The sequence below is a fragment of the Hemitrygon akajei genome, unplaced genomic scaffold (genome assembly GCF_048418815.1).
Source record: "Hemitrygon akajei unplaced genomic scaffold, sHemAka1.3 Scf000116, whole genome shotgun sequence".
NCBI lineage: Eukaryota > Metazoa > Chordata > Chondrichthyes > Myliobatiformes > Dasyatidae > Hemitrygon > Hemitrygon akajei.
The window spans coordinates 2,061,687-2,081,862 of NW_027332002.1; the positions used below are offsets into that span (position 1 = coordinate 2,061,687).

Sequence of the window (20,176 nt, forward strand, 5' to 3'; positions counted from 1 at the left end):
TGGCTGGATTTTCTGGAAGGAATTCGGAAGAAGAAGAGGTATTGTAAAGGCAACCGCCGCCAACGAGAAGGTGAAAACATACACAAAAAAAAAATCCAAATAAAGAGATTATAATACAGCAAATATTAGTGGGGAGTTGGAGGGTAGAGAATTTTAAAAACCAAAGAAAGCAAGTGCTAAAGTCGTTGAAAAGAAAAGTTGGAATACGAATGTATGCTAACCTATAATATGGCAGAGGATACCACAAGTTTCTTCAGAATCATGAAGTGTAAAACAGAGGCGAGACTGGGTATCGAACCGCTGGAAGCTATGCTGGAGAGTTCGTAATGGTAGACATTGTAACGCAGAAAGATGGATAAATAATTTGCAACTGACTGGCTGTATGGTTGATGTTAAAGGTGCCGAGGGGCAAGAAATGTGTGATATTGCCATTAAAAGGGACAAAGGGAAACTGACAGGATAGAAGGTAGATAAATTACCTCGTCTAGATGGTGTATACACCAGGGTTCAGAAAGACTTCCTTGAAGCGATTGTGGTAACATTAGTAATGAACTTTCAAGAATCGGTATGCCTTGGAGTGTTTCCAGAAGACTGGAAAATTGCAAATGTCACTCCAGTCTTCAAGGAGATGAAGAGGTTGAATTATATGCCAGTTAGTCTGACTTCATTGGTTGTGAAGATATTGGAATAGATTATCAAGAAAGTGGGCTTGTGGTACTTCAATGCACATCGTCAGTGTTGTTTCCTCAAAAAATATCTTTCCTGAAAAATCTGTTGGATTTTTTTTTTCCAGTGATAACACGCAGGACAGTTAAAGGAGAATCGGTTGATGTTTTCAAGGTGCCGCCCATGAGGCTGTTTAACAAGTTAAGCCCACAGGACCATAAGACATGTAAGTAAACTTAAGCTTTTCTGCATCTCTGATGTTTTCCCCATTTAGAAAATAGTCTGTACTGTTGCTCCTTTCCCCTAAATGCATTATCATACATTTCCCAACACTATATTCCATCTGCCACTTTTTTAATCAATTCTTCCAATTAAGACCGTAAGATATAGAGGCAGAAGGAGACCATTCGGCCCATCGTATCTACTCCGTCATTCAGTCATGGGCTGATCCAATTATATCAGTCGTCCCCACTCCCCTGCCTTCACCCCATACCCTTTGATGATCTGGCTAATCAAGAACCTATCTTTTTCTGCCTTACCCACACCCAATGACTTGGCCTCTACTGTCTACGTTGTGCTGCAATCGTATTGCTTCCTCAGCACTACCTACCCCACCACCTATCTTTTATTATCCACAACCTTTGCCACAAAACCACTTATTTCTTTACCTGAATCATTGATAATCAATGTGAAAAGCAGCGGCCCCAATACTGACACCTCAGTAACAGTGCTAGTCACCTGCAGCCAAACATAAAAGGCCCCATTATTCCCACTCGCTGCCTCCTGTCTCAACCTTTCCACTATCCACGCCTGTATCTTTCCTGTAGGTCTTGTTAAGCAACCTTACGTGTGGCGCCTTATTAAACGCCTTCTGAAAATCCAAATAAATGACATCCACTGTGTCTCCTTTGTCCAGCTTGCTTGTTACCTCTTTGTCAGGGAAGGTTACCATTTGCATAAACTATTCTGACTTTGACTTATTTTATCAGTTGTCTCTAGTAACCTCGAAACGTCATCCTTAACAATAGACTCCAACACTTTGCCAACCACTAAGGTTAGGCTGACCTTTATGTTATCTTCATCTTTTCTTAAAGAATGGAGTGACATTTACAATTTCCACTCTTCTTGGACCATGCTAGATCCATGTGATTCTTGAAAGATCATGAATAATGCATCGGTTACCTCTTCAGCAACCTCTCTTAAGACTCTAGGTTGTAGTCCATCATGCCCAGGTGACTAATCCACCTTATATCCTTGGAGTTTGCCTAGCATTTTTTCCTTTGTAATTCAAATAACCCTCTTTCCTGCTCCCTGGCACTCACGGACCACTGGCACACTGTTAGTGTCTTCCACAGTGAAGACGAATGCAAAGAATCAATTAAAATTTTCTGCCATTTCTTTTTCCCCCAGTACTACCTCACCAGCATTATTTTTCTGATGATCCAATATCAACTCTCTCCTGCATTTTACTCTTTATATAACTGAAAAAGAATTCTAGTTTCCTGCTTTATATTATTGGCATAAGTGCCCAAGGTATTACAGGAACGACACTAGCATTGATGAAACAGATTCTGATTGAGAGGAAGGAAGGAGTGGGAATAAATGAAACCTTATCGAGTTGGCTGCCTATAACTAGTGGTGTCCCACGGGAGTCCAGGTTGGGAGTACTTCGTTTTATATTATATGTTAAGGGCTTAGATGTCCAATTGATGGCTTTCTTGCAAAGTTTGCAGACCATCCGGAGATAAGTGGAAGGGTATGTCGTTTTCAAGATGTCGACAGGCTACAAAAGGACAGACAGATCAGGTGAATGGGCAAAGAAATGGCAGATGGAATATAGTGTCGGGAAGGGAATGGTCATGCACTTTGTAAGGTTAAATAAAACGGGTGACTATTTTCTAAATGGAGTGAAAATTTCAAAAATCCGAGGCACAATGGAACTTGGGAATACTCGTGCAGTATTCCCTAAAAGTGAATTTGAAGGTTGAGTGTGCGGCGAGGAAAGGCTTTTCATATGAATGGCATTTGATGACTCTGTGCCTGTATTCACTAGAATTCAGAATAAATAGGAGTGACCTAATAGAAACCTATCGGATGGTGAAAGGTCTTGATGGATGGATACGGAGAATATATTCCCTGTGGTGGAAGAGTCTATGAACACAGGATATAGCCTCAGAATAAAGGGGAGTCCACTTGAACGGAGCTGAGGAGGAATTTCCTTAGCCAGAGAGTGGTCGATCAGTGGATGCCTTTGCTAACAGACAGCCGTTTTCTTATGTATCTTAAGACAGAGATTGGTAGATTCTGATTGGTCGGGGAATAAAGGGGAAGAAAGTAGATTGGGGTTGAAAGGAAACTAGGATCAGCCTTAATGAAATGGTGGAAAAGACTTGCTGGGCCAAATGGCCTAATTCTGCTCTTATATGTTATGATCTTTTCGCACCTGATAGAAGTTTTGCGTAGGGGAACTCTTTGCATCTGGTAATGACAATGCCATTAGAGTCAAAGGAAATATGGAAAAGCATAAGTCTGTTTCATGGGTTGAGATTCTAAATTGGAGAAAGACCACTGTTCATGGTATCAGAAAGGATCAGACAAGTGTGGATTGGGACAGGCTGTTTCTGGCATAGGAGTACTTGGTAAATGGGAGATCCTCAAATGGGAATTTATGAGACTTCAAAACTTGTACGTGCCTCTCAGATTGAAAGGCAAATTTACCAGTTTTCTGGAAGCATTGGTTTTCAAGGACCTCTGACTCAGTGAGGCCAAACGGCAGATTTCTGACACCTCCTCTTACTTACCCCTGGAACAGGAACCAACCAAAAAACATCAAAACATCGTCTCCCGTACCATCACAGCCATTATCAACTTCGGAGACCTTCCGTCCTCAGCCAAAAAACTCATAATTCCCACACCCCGCACTGCTCGCTTTTACCTCCTCCCCAAGATCCATAAGCCTGACTGTCCAGGTAAGCCTATAGTTTCGGCCTGCTCCTGTCCAACCGGAATTGCATCTGCCTACCTCGACTCCATTTTGTCACCCATAGTTCAGACCCTCCCTACCTACATCCGGATACATCCCATGCCCTCCACCTCTTCAATAACTTCCAGTACCCCGGTCCCGACCACTTCATTTTCACCATTGATGTCCAATCCTTATACACTTCAATTCCCCAACAAGAAGGCCACAAAGCCCTCCGTTACTTTCTGGACAATAGACCTCACCAGTTCTCCAACACCACCACATTCCTTAGTTTGGCGAAACTGGTATTCACACTTAATAACTTCTCTTTCGGCTCTTCCCACTTTCTTCAGACCAAGGGTGTAGCTATGGGCACTTGCGTGGGCCCTAGCTATGCCTGCCTCTTCTTGGGTTATGTGGAACAGTCTATGCTCCAAATCTATACTGGTACTGCTGCCCAACTTTTCCTTCGATACATTGACGACTACATTGGTGCTGCTTCCTGCACCCATGCTGAGCTCGTTAATTTAATCGGCTTTGCCTCTAACTTTCACCCAGCCCTCAAATTCACTTGGTCCATCTCGGACACTTCTCTCCCCTTTCTCTATCTCTCGGTCTCCATCTCTGGAGATAGACTGTCCACTGACATCTTCTATAAATCCACGGACTCCCATAACTACCTTGATTATACCTCTTCCCACTCTGCCAAATGCAAAAATCATATTCCCTATTCCCAGTTCCTCCGTCTCCGCCGAATCTGCTCCAAGGATGAGTCTTTCCGTTCCAGGACATCTCACGGACACGGTTCTTTAAGAGCCGTGGTTTCCCTTCCTCCGTCATCAATGATGCCCTCACCCGCATCTCCTCCATTTCCAGCATATTATCTTCCGCAGCTTCTGCCACCTTCAACTGGACCCCACCACTAAGGACATCTTTCCCTCTCTTCCCCTCTCTGCTTTTCGCAGGGATCTTTCCCTCCGCGACTGCCTGGTTCACCCGTCCCTCCCCACGGATCTCCCACCTGGCACTTATTCCCGCAAGCATAAGTGCTACACCTGTCCATACACCTCCTCTCTTACCATCATTCAGCCCCCCATACAGTCCTTCCAGGTGAGGGCAACACTTCACTTGTGAGTCTATTGGGGTAATCTATTGCATCTGGTGCTCCCGGTGCGGCCCCCTCTACATCGGCGAGAACCGACGCAGATTGAGGGACCGCTTCTTCGAGCACCTACACTCCGTCCGCCACAAAAGACAGGATCTCCCGTTTGCCACTCACTTCAACCTCCTTCACATTCCCATTCGGATATGTCCATTCATGGCCTCCTCTACTGCCCCATCCCACCTTCACTCTGACTCCTCTTCTAGCTGCCTATCACCTGTCATGACTCTGCCTTCTTCTACTACCCATAGTGCTTTCCCCTTAGATTCCTTCTCCACCTCTCCTGCATATCCCCTCCCCCACCCCTTGATCTTTCCTCTGATTGGTTTTCCACCCTTCCCCAACCTTCTTTATAGGGCCCCTGCCCCCTCCTTCTTTAATCCTGACGAAGGGACTCGACCCGAAACGTTGACTGCTTATTTCAACGGATGCTGCCCGACCTTTTGAGTTCATTCAGCTTTTTTGTACGTCTTGGTTTTCTTGAGATACTAATGCTCTAGTAATGAAAAGATATTGAGATGCATAGCAGTTATAGATTGGTGGGAACAAATGAGGTACATATGGAGTCGATGAAATGCAATATAACACTTAAGAAAGAAACCCGAATACTTATAGGAAGGCAACAGGTTTCCCTAGCCGACAAGGTGGTGTAAAGTTTGAGATAATACATATATTTTAAGAGAATGAAGATCAGAATCAGGTTTATTATCAGCGATATGTGACGTGAACTTTGTTAATTTAGCAGCAGTAGTTCAATGCAATACATAATCTAGCAGGGGAAAGTAATAAATAAAATAATAATATTATAATAAACAACTTTTACAATTACAATATATTGAATAGATTAAAAAAAGTGCAAATACAAAAATATCGTAAAAAAGTGAGGTAGTGTCCTAAGAGTCAGTGTTCATTGATTAGTGAAACTGTGTCCAAAAAATCAATGTTCATATAGGAATAGGATGGCAGAGGGGAAGAAGCTGTTCCTGAATCGCTGAATGTCTGCCTTCAGGCTTCTGTATCTCCTATCTGATGGTAACAGTGAGAAATGGGTATGCCCTGGGTGCTGGAGGTCCTTTCTAATGGACACTGACTTTCTGAGACACCGCTCACTGAAGATGTCCTGGGTACATTGTAGGTTAGAGCTGACTAGATTTAAAACTTTCTACAGCCTCTTTCGGTCCTGTGCAGTAACCCCTCCATACCAGACAGTGTGCAGTCTGTGGGAATGCTCTCCGCGATACAACTATAGAAGCTGTTGAGTGTATTATTTGACAATACACTCAGAACAAAAGGATTGCAAGGGAGAGAATTGACCCTCGGGATTATCCGAATGGTAATTTATGCATGGAGACAAAAATGATGGTAGAGATCTTTAATGGATTTATTTTTTTTTTTGCATTTGTGTTTACGGACACAGAATCTATTGAAGTGAACCGCAGCAAGAGGTAAGGTCATGGATCCTATACAGAGTACAGAGGAGGAGGTGTTTACTGACTGGAGAGAAATTAGGTTAGATAAATCTTCAGCAGTTAGCACGTCGTTCCCTCGGAACGAGAAAGAGGCAATTGCGGAAATTGCAGGGGTTGTAGCAGGTATATTTGAATAGTGCTTAGCATCAGGTAAGTTACGGAGGCCTGTGACTGGTGGAGAGCCTCGGAGATTTGTTCTGGGTCTGTTGTTGTTTGTCATCTACCTCAATGATCTGGATGACTATGAGGGAAAACTATCAGGGCTTACAGTGCAATTTGGACCAGCTGGAAAAATAGGCTTACGATAGCAGATGGAATGTAATGCAGGCAGGCATGACAAAACAGGGTAGATATACAGTGAACAGTGGGGCACTGAGGACTGCGGTAGAACAAAGGGTCCGAGGAACACATCTCTACTGCTTATTGAATCCAGCATCACAGGTTGATGAGCTAGTAAATAAAGCTTTTGCACATTGGTTCTCATAAATGACTGCATTGAGTGCAGGAGATGGAATGTAACTCTGAAGTTGTATAAGACATTAGATAGGCCCAGTTTGGTGGATGGTGTGTATTTCTGGTCACCTACCTACAGAAACGATGGAAATATGGTTGAATGAATACAGACAAAAATTGCAAGGATATTGCTGGGTCTGGGTAGCCTGTTATGAGAAGTGATTGAATAGTTTAGGACTTGATTCTTCTCAAAGCAGGTAATTGAGATGAGATTTGAACCAGGTATACAACATTATGAGGGGTATAGGTAAGATAAATGCAGGCAAAGTTCATGTAAGGTTAAGGGTGCAATGTGAAAAGTTTATGCGGAATGTGAGGGCAATATTCTTTACTCAGAGGGTCGTGAGAGTGTGGAACGAGTTGTCAGTTACAAGTGTTAAATGTGAACTCGATTTCAACGTTTAAGAGAAGTTTGGATGATAGAGGTATGGTGGGCCATTACCCCGGGGAAGGCCGATGGGAGTAGGCTGTTACAGTTGCTCAGGTTCTGTTTCTGTGAAAGGACTGCTGATGGTCTCGGCCCAAAACGTTGGCTGCACTCTTTTTCATAGATGCTGCGTGGTGAGCTGAGTTCCTGCAATAGTGTATTACGGTTTATATTACTCTATGACTCATTACTCATAACGAGTTGATTAAATAAAGATCCAAAATAAATATAACCATACAACCATATAACAATTACAGCACGGAAAAAGGCCATCGTGGCAAACGCTTACTCTCACCTAGTCCAACCGACTTGCACACAGTCCATAACCCTCCATCCCTTTCCTGTCCATATATCTATGCAATATTATTTTAAATGACAATATCGAGCCTTCCTCTACAACTTCTACTGGGAGTTCGTTCCACACAGCTTCCTCTCTCTGAGTAAAGTACCCTCTCGTGTTACCCCTAAACTTTTGCCGCCTAACTCTCAACTCATGTCCTCTTGTTTCTATCTCCCCTATTCTCAATGGAAAAAAAAACCTTCCCACGTCAACTCCATCTACCTCCTTCATAATTTTAAATACGTCTATCAAGTCCATCCTCAACCTTCTACGCTCCAAAGAATAAAGACGTAACTTCTTCAACCTTGTTCTGTAACTTAGGTGCTGAAAACCAGGTAACATTCTAGTAAATCTTCTCTGTACTCTCTCTATTTTGCTGACATCTTTCCTATAATTCGGTGACCAGAACTGTACACAATACTTCAAATTCGGCCTCACTAATGCCTTGTACAATTTTAACATTACATCCCAACTCCTATACTCAATGCTCTGATTTATAAAGGCCAACATACCAAAGGCTTTCTTCACCAACCTATCCACATGAAATTCCACCTTCAGGGATCTATACTTCATTATTCCTAGATCACTCGGTTCTACTGCATTCCAATGCCCTACCAGTTACCATGTATGTCCTATTTTGATTGTTCCTGCCAAAATGTAGCACCTAAAACTTATCAGAATTAAACTCCATCTGCCATCGTTCACCCACTCTTCTAACTGACCTAAATCTCTCTGCAAGCTTTGCAAACCTACTTCACTTACGCCACCTACCTTAGTATCATCTCCATACTTACTAATCCAATTTAACACCCCATCATCCCGATCATTAATGTATATGACAAACAACATTGGACCCAGTACAGATCCTTGAGGCACACCACTGTTCACCGGCCTCCATCTTGACAAAGAGTTATCCAGCACTACTTTCTGGCATTTCCCAGCCAGACACTGCTGAATCCATTTTACTACTTCAATATTAATACCTAACGTTTAAACCTTCATAACTAACCTTCCATGTGGAACCTTGTCAACGGCCTTACGGAAATCCATATAAACAACATCAACTACTTTACACTCGTCAACTGTCCTAGTAACCTCTTCAAAAAATTCAATACGATTTGCCAAACATGATTTTCCACGCACAAACCCATGTTGACTGTTCCTAATCAGAACCTGTCTGTCCAGATAATTATATATACCATCTCTAAGAATATTTTGCATTAATTAACCCACCACTGACGTCAAACTTACAGGCCTATAATTGACAGGTTTACTCTTAGAACCCTTTTTAAACAATGGAACAACATGAGCAATACGCCAATCCTCTGTTCACCATCCCCGTTTCTAACGACATTTGAAACGTCAGAGCCCCTGCTATTTCTATGCTAACTTCCCTCAAGGTTCTACAGAATATCTTGTGAGGACCCGGAGACTTATCCACTTTTATATTTTTTAAAAACGTCAGTACTTCCTCTTCTTTAATCATCATAGTTTCCATAACTTCCCTATTTGTTTCGCTTACCTTACACAATTCGATATCCTTATCCTTAGAGAATACTGAAGAAAATAAATTATTTAAAATCTCCCCCATCTCTTTTGCTCCGCACATAGCTGTCCACTCTGATTCACTAAATGACCAATTTTATACCTCACTACCCTTTTGCTATTAATATAAATGTAGAAACCCTTTGGATTTATTTTCACCTTCCTTGCCAAACAACCTCGTATCTTCTTTTAGCTTTTCTAATTTCTTTCTTAAGATTCTTTTTACATTCTTTATATACCTCGAGCACTTCATTTACTCCATGCTGCCTATATTTGTTGCAGATATCTCCCTTTTTCCAAACCAAGTTTCCAAAATCCCTTGAAAAACATTGCTCTCTTTCCCTTCAACCTAACAGGAGCATAAAGATTCTGTACCCTCAAAATTTCACCTTTAAATGACCTCCATTTCTCTATTAAATCCTTCCCATAAAACAAATTGTCCCAATCCACTCCTTCTGAATCCTTGCGCATCTCATCAAAGTTAGTCTTTCTCCAATCAAAAATCTCAACCCTGGCTCCAGTCCTATCCTCCATAATTATATTGAGACTAATAGCATTGTGATCTCTGGACCCGAAGTGTTCCCCAACACATACCTCCGTCACCTGACCTATCTCATGAGTTGAAATATTCAACACCTTAATTCCGCAAGAATATTCCAACAGTGTAGATATGTTTAAAGTCGGTTCACGCTGCCTTGCCCACTGACCCACAGTCTCCCTGTCGCAGATCTTTCGTAACCACAGTAACACACAAGATGCAGTTTCGGCAGCATCTATGGAACTGAATAATAAATCGATATTTCGGTTCGTGACCCTTCAGTGGAATTAGAAAAGGAATGAGGAAGTGGCCCGACCAGTGATTTCGGAGATGCGGGTCGTTGTTCTGCTTGACTCTTAGCTCAAGGTCTGCGTACAAGCGTACATTCCTTAGAACAGGCTTTTATGCTGAAATCAAATCTTATCAACAATTCACCCTTATGTGGGTGTGGAAAAAAAAAAGTCACATCAATATTGTATTTTACTGTTTCTGCTGCACGGTAATGCGATGGAATCTTTAACAGCAATTAAAACAAATACCGAGAGTCGTGAACGAGCACCTTTACCAGCTGTTGCGTGTTTAGAGCATTCAATGTTCACCTCAAGCTCGCATCATTTGCTGCTGTTTTAAAAATAATTTTTTCATGAAGTTTTTAAATATATCAATCCAATAAAGACATTCCACAAAATAAAGAACATTATCAAGTGTCATTCCCAGTCACAGTTAAGAGTAAACTTTTAAATGGTGTTGATGTACGGGTGAGAGAGAGTGGAAGGGGCACAGTGATGTGGATGGTCAGGGGTGATCAGAGGGAGGGGTAGGCCAGAGTGTTGTTGTGGAACTTGGGAAAGCTGTAGATGTATTTCACTCTTTGAGGCAGGTAGAGTGAGAAAATAGGTGGGAGGCGAGAGAGAGAGAGAGAGACCTAGGGTGAGAGAAAGAAAGACAGCAGAGAATGAGAGGTGAGGGGAGAGAGAGCGCGGAGGACAGTGTGAGTTAGAAGAGGAGATTGTGAGAGAAAGAGACTCGGGGAAGGTGAGAGTGAGACAGTGAGAGATCAGGGCGAGTGAGATAGTAGGGAGGGGTGTGGATTAAAGGGGAGACGGGGGAGTAAGGGGTAGGGAGAGAGAAATCAAAAGGTTAAGTATGATATGATAATGTCCTGATGGTGATATGACTAATATTTAAGTGCAATAATAATTGAAGGACAGGCAGATGAGCTACTGTAGCCATTAGACTTGTTTGCAGGACGGCAGGGCTGGCGGCTCAGAATTACCGGGTTCCGTTGTTTGAGATGTAGGAATGTGGGAGGAATTAAAAGGGGCTTGTGGCGTTACTATCTCGGAGAAAATGTCATGAGACTGCTCAGTCAGGACAGCCTGGAGAATTCTTCCACATAGAACATAGAACAGCATAGCACAAGAACAGGAAATGCGGCCCACAATGTAATGCCAAAGCAAATCAAAGCACACAAACACTAATCCCTCCTACCTACACTATGTCCATATCCCCAATCTTCCTTACATCCATGTGCCAATCCAACCGTCTCTTAAAAACCTCTAATGCCTTTGCCTCCATACCAGGCAGCACTTGCTCTGAACACGACTCTCTGAATAAAGAAACTTACCCCTCACATCCCCCTTGAAGATACCCCTCCTGCCTTCAGTGCTTGCCATCTAGTATTAGACATTTCAACCTTGGAACACTGATAACCCCTGTCCACTCCATTTAAGCCTCCGATAATATTATAAAACTCTATCAGATCTCTCGTCAACTTCAGTGCTCCACCCATTTATCCAGCTTCTCATGTTAGCTCACATCCCCTGCAGAGCAACATCCTTGTAAACGTTCTCTGCACCCTCTCCAAAGCCTCGACATCCTTAATATAGTGTAATGACCAGAAATGTTCCAGTATTCCAGATGTGGTCTTACCAGAATTAGACTTTAAGATATTGGAAATAAGTAGGTCATTCGGCCCATAGAGTCTGCTCCGCCATTCAATCATGGGCTGATCAAATTCTTCTAGTCATCTACATTCCGCTTGCTTCTTCCCATACCATTTGATGCCCGGGTTAATTAAGAAACTGCCTTCAGTACCCCAATGATGGCCTCCACAACCGCTCGTGGCAACAAATTCGACAGTTTTACCAGCCTCTGACTAAAGGAAGTTCTCCACATCTCAGTTTTAAAAGAAAGTCCTTCAATCCTGAAGTCATGCCCTCTTGTCCTATAATAGAATATAGAACATAGAATAGTACAGCACATTACAGGCCCTTTGGCCCACAATGTTGTGCCGACCCTCAAACCCTGCCTCCCATATAACCCCCCACATTAAATTCCTCCATATACCCGACTAGTAGTCTCTTAAACTTCACTAGTGTATCAGCCTCCACCACTGACTCAGGCAGTGCATTCCACGCACCAACCACTCTCTGAGTGAAAAACCTTCCTCTGATATCCCCCTTGAACTTCCCTCCCTTTACCTTAAAGCCATGTCCTCTTGTACTGAGCAGTGGTAGCCTGGGGAAGAGGCGCTGGCTGTCCACTCTGTCTATTCCTCTTAATATCTTGTACATCTCTATCATGTCTCCTCTCATCCTCCTTCTCTCCAAAGAGTTAAGACCTAGCTCCCTTAATCTCTGATCATAATCCATACTCTCTAAACCAGGCAGCTTCCTGGTAAATCTCCTTTGTACCCTTTCCAATACTTCCACATCCTTCCTATACTGAGGCGAACAGAACTGGACTTCAAGTGTGACCTAACTAGAGTTTTATAGAGCTGCATCATTACATCACGTTTCTTAAACTTTATCCCTCGACTTATGAAATCCAACACCCCACAAGCTTTCCTAACTACCCTATCTACCTGTGGGGCAAATTTTAGGGATCTCAGGATTTCAGGGATGTACCCCCACACTGCTCCTGTGATCCCTCTGCTCCTCTACACTGCCAAGTATCCTTCCATTTACTTTATACTCTGCCTTGGAGTTTGTCCTTCCAAAATGTACCACCTCAAACTTCTCCGGGTTGAACGCCATCTGCCACTTCTCAGCCGACTTCTGCATCCTATCAATGTCTCTGCAATCTTCGACAATCGTCTACACTATCTACAACACAACCAACCTTTGTGTTGTCTGCAAACTTCTCAACCCACCCTTCTACCCCATAATCTCCTATCATGGGAAATAACTTTGGCATATCTAATCTGGTCAGACCTCTTAACATTCAGAATGTTTTTACGAGACCCTCCCCGCCCCGACCCCCCCCCCCCCCTCCGATTCTCCTGAGCTCCAGTGGATACAGTCCAAGAGCTGTCAGATATTCTTCATATAGTAACCCTTTCATTCCGGAAATCAACCTCGTTAATCATTTCTGAACCCTCTCCAATATCAGTATATCTTTTCTAAAATGAGGAGCACAAAATTTATGGTTACAATATGATCTCCTATCTTTTGAACTCAATGACTCGACTAATATAGGCAAACATTTCATAAGCCTTCTTAAGCAACTTCTCGACCTGTGTAGCCACATTCAAGGAGCTAGGAATTTGGATCACAGATCTCTCTTCTCAGAGACACTGCAGAGGAATGTTATCTTGTATTTGCCCTACCAAGGTACAACACCTCATTTTTATCTGTGTTAAAATCCATTTGCCATTTCTCATCCAATATCTGCGCTGTACTCTTTGCCAATTTTCTACATGTACGAGAATTCTACCCATCTTGGTATCATCCACAAATGTATAATCGACTCAACTACATTTTCATCCAGATCATTTATATGCAGCACAAACAGCAAATGTCCCAGTGCAGATCGCTGTAGTGCACTACTAATTAGTGATCTCCAGCTCGAAAAGTCCCTTCAACCACTACCACCTGTCGTCTATGCACAAGAAAGTTCTGAATTCAAACAGCCTGTTTCCCCCGGAACTCATGCATTTTTATCTTCTGCAATAACCTTCCATGAAGGACTTTCTCAAATAGCTTACGAAAATCCATGACGACAACATCCAACTCCCTACCCTCATCAATATCTTTCATCGTCTTGTAAAAACGTTCAGTCAATTAGGTAAGACATAACCTACCCCACACATAGCCAAGCCGGCTCTCCTTAATTAACCAATGGTTTCCCAATGCTCAGAAATCCTAGCCCGAATAATATGCTTCAGCAACTTCATTCAACCGGTCTATAGTTCCCAGGATTTCCCCTTGCTCCTTTCATAAAGCGAGTTGCAAAATTAGCGGTTTGTCAGACCTCCAGGACTTCGCCGGTTGCTGGAGAGGACAGAGGGATACTGATCAAGAGCCTCATTCATTGAACTGGAGTATACCCTATAAGACTGTCGGGACCTATCCACCTGTCAAAGGTTTTATGGGGAGAAGTCCAGCGAGCGGGTCTGAGGGTTAAAAAAAAAGGATCAGACTTGATTAAATGGCGGAGCAGACTTGATGAGCCAAACGGCTAAATACCTTGGAAAATCCAAGGTCGAACTTACAAGGCAAATGGTAGGACACTGAGGGTTGCAGTAGGTCAGGGGGATCTAGGAATACAGATACAAAATTCCCTCGAAGTGGCGTCACAGGGAGATAGGGTAGTAAGGGGAGCTTTTGGTACATTGATCTTCATAAATCAAAGAATTAAGTATAAGAGTTGGAATATTCTGCTGTGGCTGTATAAGGCATTGGTGAGACCGAATTTGGAGTATTGTGTGCAGTTTCGGTCACCCAAATACAAGTAGGATATCAATAAGGTTGAAAGAGTGCAGAGAAGGTTTACAAGGATGTTGCCGCGACTTGAGAAACTGAGTTACAGGGAAAGGTTGAATAGGTTAGGACTTTATTCCCTGGAGCGTAGAAGAATGAGGAGAGACTTGATAGAGGTGTATAAAATTATGATGGGTATAGATCGAGTGAATGTAAGCAGGGTTTTTTCACCGTCTAGGGGAGAGAGAAAAACACAGATGACATTGGTTAATGGTGAAGTGGGAAAAGTTTAAATGGTGGGGGGGTCTTCTTCACAGAGAGTGTGGTGGGAGTGTTGAATGAGCTGCCAGATGAAGTGGTAAATGCGAGCTCACTTTTAACATTTAAGAAAAACTTGGACAGGTCCGTGTATGAGAGGTGTACGGAGGGATGTGGGCCAGGCGCAGGTCATTGGGACTAAGCAGAAAAATGTTTCGACACAGCCAAGAAGGGACAAAGGGCCTGTTTCTGTGCTGTCATGTTCTATGGTTCTATGGTTCTACTCCTATGTCTTATGGTCTTATAGTCTTAGTATTCATTAGGAAGTCCATCACCCCCTTGTGTGATTTGTTTGATCCAAACTTCTGAAGTTTAACATACGGTTCTTATACCTTCCTGACTGAATTCATCACGTCGCTGGACATCTGACCTTCTCTTGTTTTTCCATTTCCGTCCCTTCTTCTACAGCAACATACCTTTCCTGTACTCTATGAAATTGACCTTTAAACACCTTGCACACATCTGATGTTTGCTTTCTCGACAAAACGTTCGCAATTAACGCTTCTTAGTTCCTGCCTAATACACTCACAATTTGACCTGCTCCAATTTAAAACTCTCCCACTGGAGCTATACCTCTCCTTATCCATCACTATCCTGAAAGTTAAGGATTTGTTCCCTGATAGTTCACCCACTGAAAGGTGAGACCCGTTATCCAACCCGGAATCAGCATGGCCAATCCTCTCGTAAGACCGTCCACATATTACTTTATGAAATCTTCCTGTATATACTTAACAAATTCTGCCCATCGAAACCCCTACACAAAGGGCATCATTTATATTAGGGATGTTCAAATCCTCCATGACAACAACCCTATTATTTTTACACATTTCCTTAATCTGATTACATATCGGTGCCTCAATGGCTATTAGGGGGTCTACACTACATCAGTCCGATTACACCCTCCGTCCTCTTGAGAACCTGCGAAAGGGGCTCAGTGTCTGACCTCTCCATGATATTTCCCCTCAGTGCAGCTGTGATATTGTCCTCTGTTTCTTCGCGCAAGTACTGTCAATACCCCCCCCCCCCCCCCACTTTCACCGCCTCCTCTATCCTTTCTAAAACTTGGGTTCAACATCGTAGCTGATTTTGAGTAGCATCACCACACCTCCCAGCCAGGAAATTGGTTCCCCTTCAGTTCAGGAACAACCCGTCCCTATTGCATTGGTCATCCCTTCCCGAGAAAAGGTCCCAATGATCAAAGAGTTTGAAACCCTGTCCACTGCACCATCTCCTCAAGCACTCATTCATCCGTGCAATTAGCCCATTCCTACTTGCAGTCGCCGTGGCACAGGTAGGAATCCGTAAACTACAAACTTATACAACACTATATACTCAATTTGCAGGATTTTTGTCTCATTTCTGACTACGTCATTGTACCACGAGTTCTGGAAATCTCTCCACCCCCACCTTGAGAATATCCTGCAGACGCTCTGAGACATCATGGTCCCGAGCAGCCGGGAGGCACCACACTATCCTGGAGTCTCTTTCACACCTTGTGGCATATCTGGTGGCATTTCTTGTTGTTTCCTTAGAAACTGATCGTTTCTTTCTCACAATGCCGAGTTACTAGCTTGACGCTCAACACAGCACGGATGGAAAACATGCAAGGAACAGGCCCGAATGGAACTTCGGACGATTTGCCACAAAGTTCGTTTCTGATGCCACGATACCGGTATCTTTGGCGGCCACAGAATCTCCTATCTGACACCCCTAATATCCAATCTAATAACGTTTTATGGCTGGAACTGGGGAATAAAAAATGTCCGGACGTTAATGGGGCTATATGACAGACCATCTAACAGTCCACGGGCTTAGAGAAACAGATTTGCAGAGACACGGCATTATTGCAAGAAACATAATTTGTTAGAGTAGGAGAAATTAACCCTTACGTACTCTTTGGGTCAAATGTGACGCATTTTCACATTTAACAGCAGTAAAAACACACTAAAGTGCCATTTTTATCCGATTTTGTTTTTAACTTTTCCTAAAGTGACAAAATGCACAAAAAATGAAAAATTTTAAATACGTTATACTTTTCTACGGGTGCTGCAAATTTTTGCCCATTGAGGCTGTTCCGTGTCAAATTTGACTCGTATCTATTTAAATGGATTTCAGATCTCTGAGACATCAATTAAGGATTAAACACCGATTTATTAATGCCAGTTAGGCTATTTATACATTCTAATTAGATCTGTGGTTATAGACACTTGTTGTGAGGGGATTCTTGGGCCGTGTCAAAATTGACCCGGACCATACTCTATAGAATATGAACAGTATGCAAGGGTTAAGTTTCCACAATGGACTGGGGTTCTCATACTGTAAAACAACTGGATATTATAGATTTTGTCAAAAGTGTTCAAGAACATTTCTTTAATCAGTACTTTGAAATCCCAATGAGAGACATAATTGACCTCTCATTAGTGGATGAATGGTCACGTGACAGAGGCTTATGTAGGGGATCTCTTTGTTTCTGCTGATCATAATCTCTTGATTGAGAGGAAATATAGACAAGGATTCTTTGCTTCGTGAGATGAGGTTTCAAATTGCAGAAAGGACAATTCTGACGGCATCAGAAAGTATGGATAGGAACAGGTAGTTTTCTGGCAAAAGTGTGCTGTGTCAGTGGGAGAACATCAAAGGTGAAGTTCTCAGATTTCAATGCTTGTATGTGCCAGTCAGAACAAAAAGGAAATGTACGGGTTTCGGGGAACCCTCATTTTCAAGGGATATTGAACCCTGTTGTAGAGGAAAACTGAGGTGTGTGGCACGTAGAGGCAGGTGGGAATAAATGAGGTACTTATGGAGTATATAAAATTCCAGAGAAAGAAACAAAATGGCTATAAGAAGGTACTAGTTTTCTCTAGCAGAGAAGGTGACGGAAATTCTATGGGATTCCATTGATATTTCTTTAACAAAGGTATTGCTAGAGACAATATTTGCGTTCTTGATTTTCAGTATGGCATTTAAGGCGTGGGTGCAAAATAGATTAGAGGGATATTAAATGGAGCTTTTATATCTGTATTTCTTTCGGGAAGTGGATAGAATATAGACAGGTGAGAGAAAGCCGAAGTAGGTCATGGACGTGATAGAGATTACAAAGGAGAACTTGGTTGCTGACTTGAGGGAAATTAGAGTGAATAAATCTCGTACGACTGGGGACACCAGACTCCAAGGGAGGCAAGTATGAACATTGCAGGAACGTAGCCAACATATTTAAATTATGTTCAGCGACGGGTGAGGTACCAGAGGATTGGATGATAGCTAATTTTTGATCCTCTGTTTCAGAAATCTTCCATAATATAAAGCAAGAAATTCTGGGTTGTTGTGCCTGACATCAGTAGTGAGAACGTTGTTGATAGGATTGAATATATGAGTATTTGAATATTTGAGGACAGATTTGGAATTGTCAGCATGACTTTGTGCTTTCCAGGCCATCTTACAGATTTTCTCGAGGAAGTTACGAGGAATGTCATCAGGAAAGTTGATGAAGGCAAGGCAGTTGGTGTTGTCTCCTTGACATTTGACAAGTTCCCGCTTGACAGGTTGATCAGGAAAATTAATTCGTCTGGTAGTCGGAGTGAGATAATGAATTAGAGTAGACATTGGCACTGTTGGAGAAGGTAGAGAGGGGTAACAAATAGCTGTCTCTCCTATGTAGACCTGTGACTAATGGAATACCGCAGAATACCCTGCTGGTCCGTTGCTGTAAGTCACTTATATCAATGATTTGGATGACAATATGGTTAATTGAATCAGCACTTTTGCAGTGACCCAAAGATAGCGTGTAGTTAACACCGAAGAAGACTGTTATCTTGCAGTGGTATTTGAACCAGCTGGAAAAGTGGGCTGAAAATGGCAGATAGAATTTAGTCTAAGGAGTTGCACTTCTGCAGGATCAACTGGGGTGGGTCTTACACAGTGAGCGGTAGGGTATTGCAGAGTGCAGTACAGCAAAGGCGTCTGGAATACAGGTCCATAATTCATTGCAAGTGGCGGCACACCTCGGTAAGTTAGTAAAAAAAAAATCTTTTGGCACGTTGGCCTGCATACATAATTCAGTACAGGAGAGTGTATGTTTATGTTAAAGTTGCTTAAGAAGTTTATGAGGCCTAATTTGGAATATTGAGTGCAGTTTGCGTCACCTGCCCACAGGAAAGATCTAAATAACGTGGAGAAAGTACAATGAAGATTTACAGGGAACTCTCCGAGATTGGAGAACCTGAGTTATAAGGGAATGTTGAATAGATTACGACTTTGTTCTTTGGAATGCAGCAGATTTGGGGGAGATTTGATGGAGGTCTAAAAAATCATGAGGTGTATAGATGGGATCCACTTGACCCAAAACAGGATTGTGTGGGCCATGGCAGTCAAAGCTCAAACTGGGCGTGGCACTTGAAGATGATGATGATTGATGGGGTGAATGGGGTAGAGGGATGGGGAGGGGGTGAGTGAGAGTTATGTCAGAGAGTACAGGGGAGTGACGCTCCCATTTTAAACAACACATCATCCCCTCGCTCACGCTCATTTTTGATCAGTAATTCACCTCCTCCCAGGCGGCCATTCTGACAACAGACTTACTTAAGTTCTTGCATCACTTTCTCAGTAGTGCCCATTTTCAATCAGCCCAACACTCCCTCCCTCGGTAAAACTTCTGGCCATCTGGAACAGATGAGTTTTAAGGGAAACAAATTCCGCAAATATTTCCGACGGGGTGTGGATCAACAACCTCTGCTTCTGAAATGGAATCCCGCTGTTAACCGTGGACGAGGGGGTTCCTTGTGACAACAATAGTTCGGGTGTAAATGCAATTATCTCTCAATGATAGAGTTAATGAATAAATGAATGCTAGTAAATTCAACTAAATCGAGGGGCGCCGAGAAAAATGTTGACCAGATTTATTCCAGATGGGTGTGAACATGTTTGGTTTAATTTCAGCTCAAAGACAATTCCCCGTACCTGGACAGGTGAGGGACTTTGGAGCTGAAACTATACCTAGGTCCGGCAGTCCTGTTTACACACGGGGCGGAGCTAAGACCCTCCCAGAACCCGGGCTGGATCAAATTCGCAGCCTGGGACTCGGTGAGCCAAACAGAGAAACTCCGCCCCGATGGTTGCGTTGAAAGACAAATGCGAGATCTACAAGGAAATCCGGACGGAAAGGTTAACGCAGCCTGTTTGTTCTCCTCTTTAGGGTTGCTACATTGATACCACTCCCACCTCCTCCCGCTGTCAGACCAGTCCTGAGCCGGTGAGAGTTAGTGTGACACGGACTGCGGCAGTCCCGCTCTACCCCGGCTCTCCCGGCCCTGACCATCTGTAATGAGTGACGGACACATCACAGCCGAGTGGCCTCGGGAGCAGCAGCTCAGACTCAACTCTCCGTACAGGGGGAACATACCGGTGTCGGAACATTGTCGATCACCCGAGTAGTCAGACTGTGATTTCCCGGGACCACATTGAACGCCGTCCGGTTACTACATCAGAGGTAAGTGTTGTCTATGATTCTGCACAATTATTTAGCGTTTACAGCGAG

The 20,176-nt window shown here is 43.0% G+C and overlaps 1 protein-coding gene across 1 annotated transcript in view; it reads left to right on the forward strand.

The window, feature by feature from the left end:
- LOC140723517 (NACHT, LRR and PYD domains-containing protein 3-like) overlaps nucleotides 1-20,176 on the forward strand; it is a 50,850-nt gene that overhangs the window by 2,865 nt on the left and 27,809 nt on the right. The window contains exon 2 of the mRNA XM_073038082.1: nucleotides 794-892. Within this exon, the coding sequence (XP_072894183.1) occupies nucleotides 794-892 (99 nt within the window). The remainder of the gene's footprint in view (nucleotides 1-793; nucleotides 893-20,176) is intronic.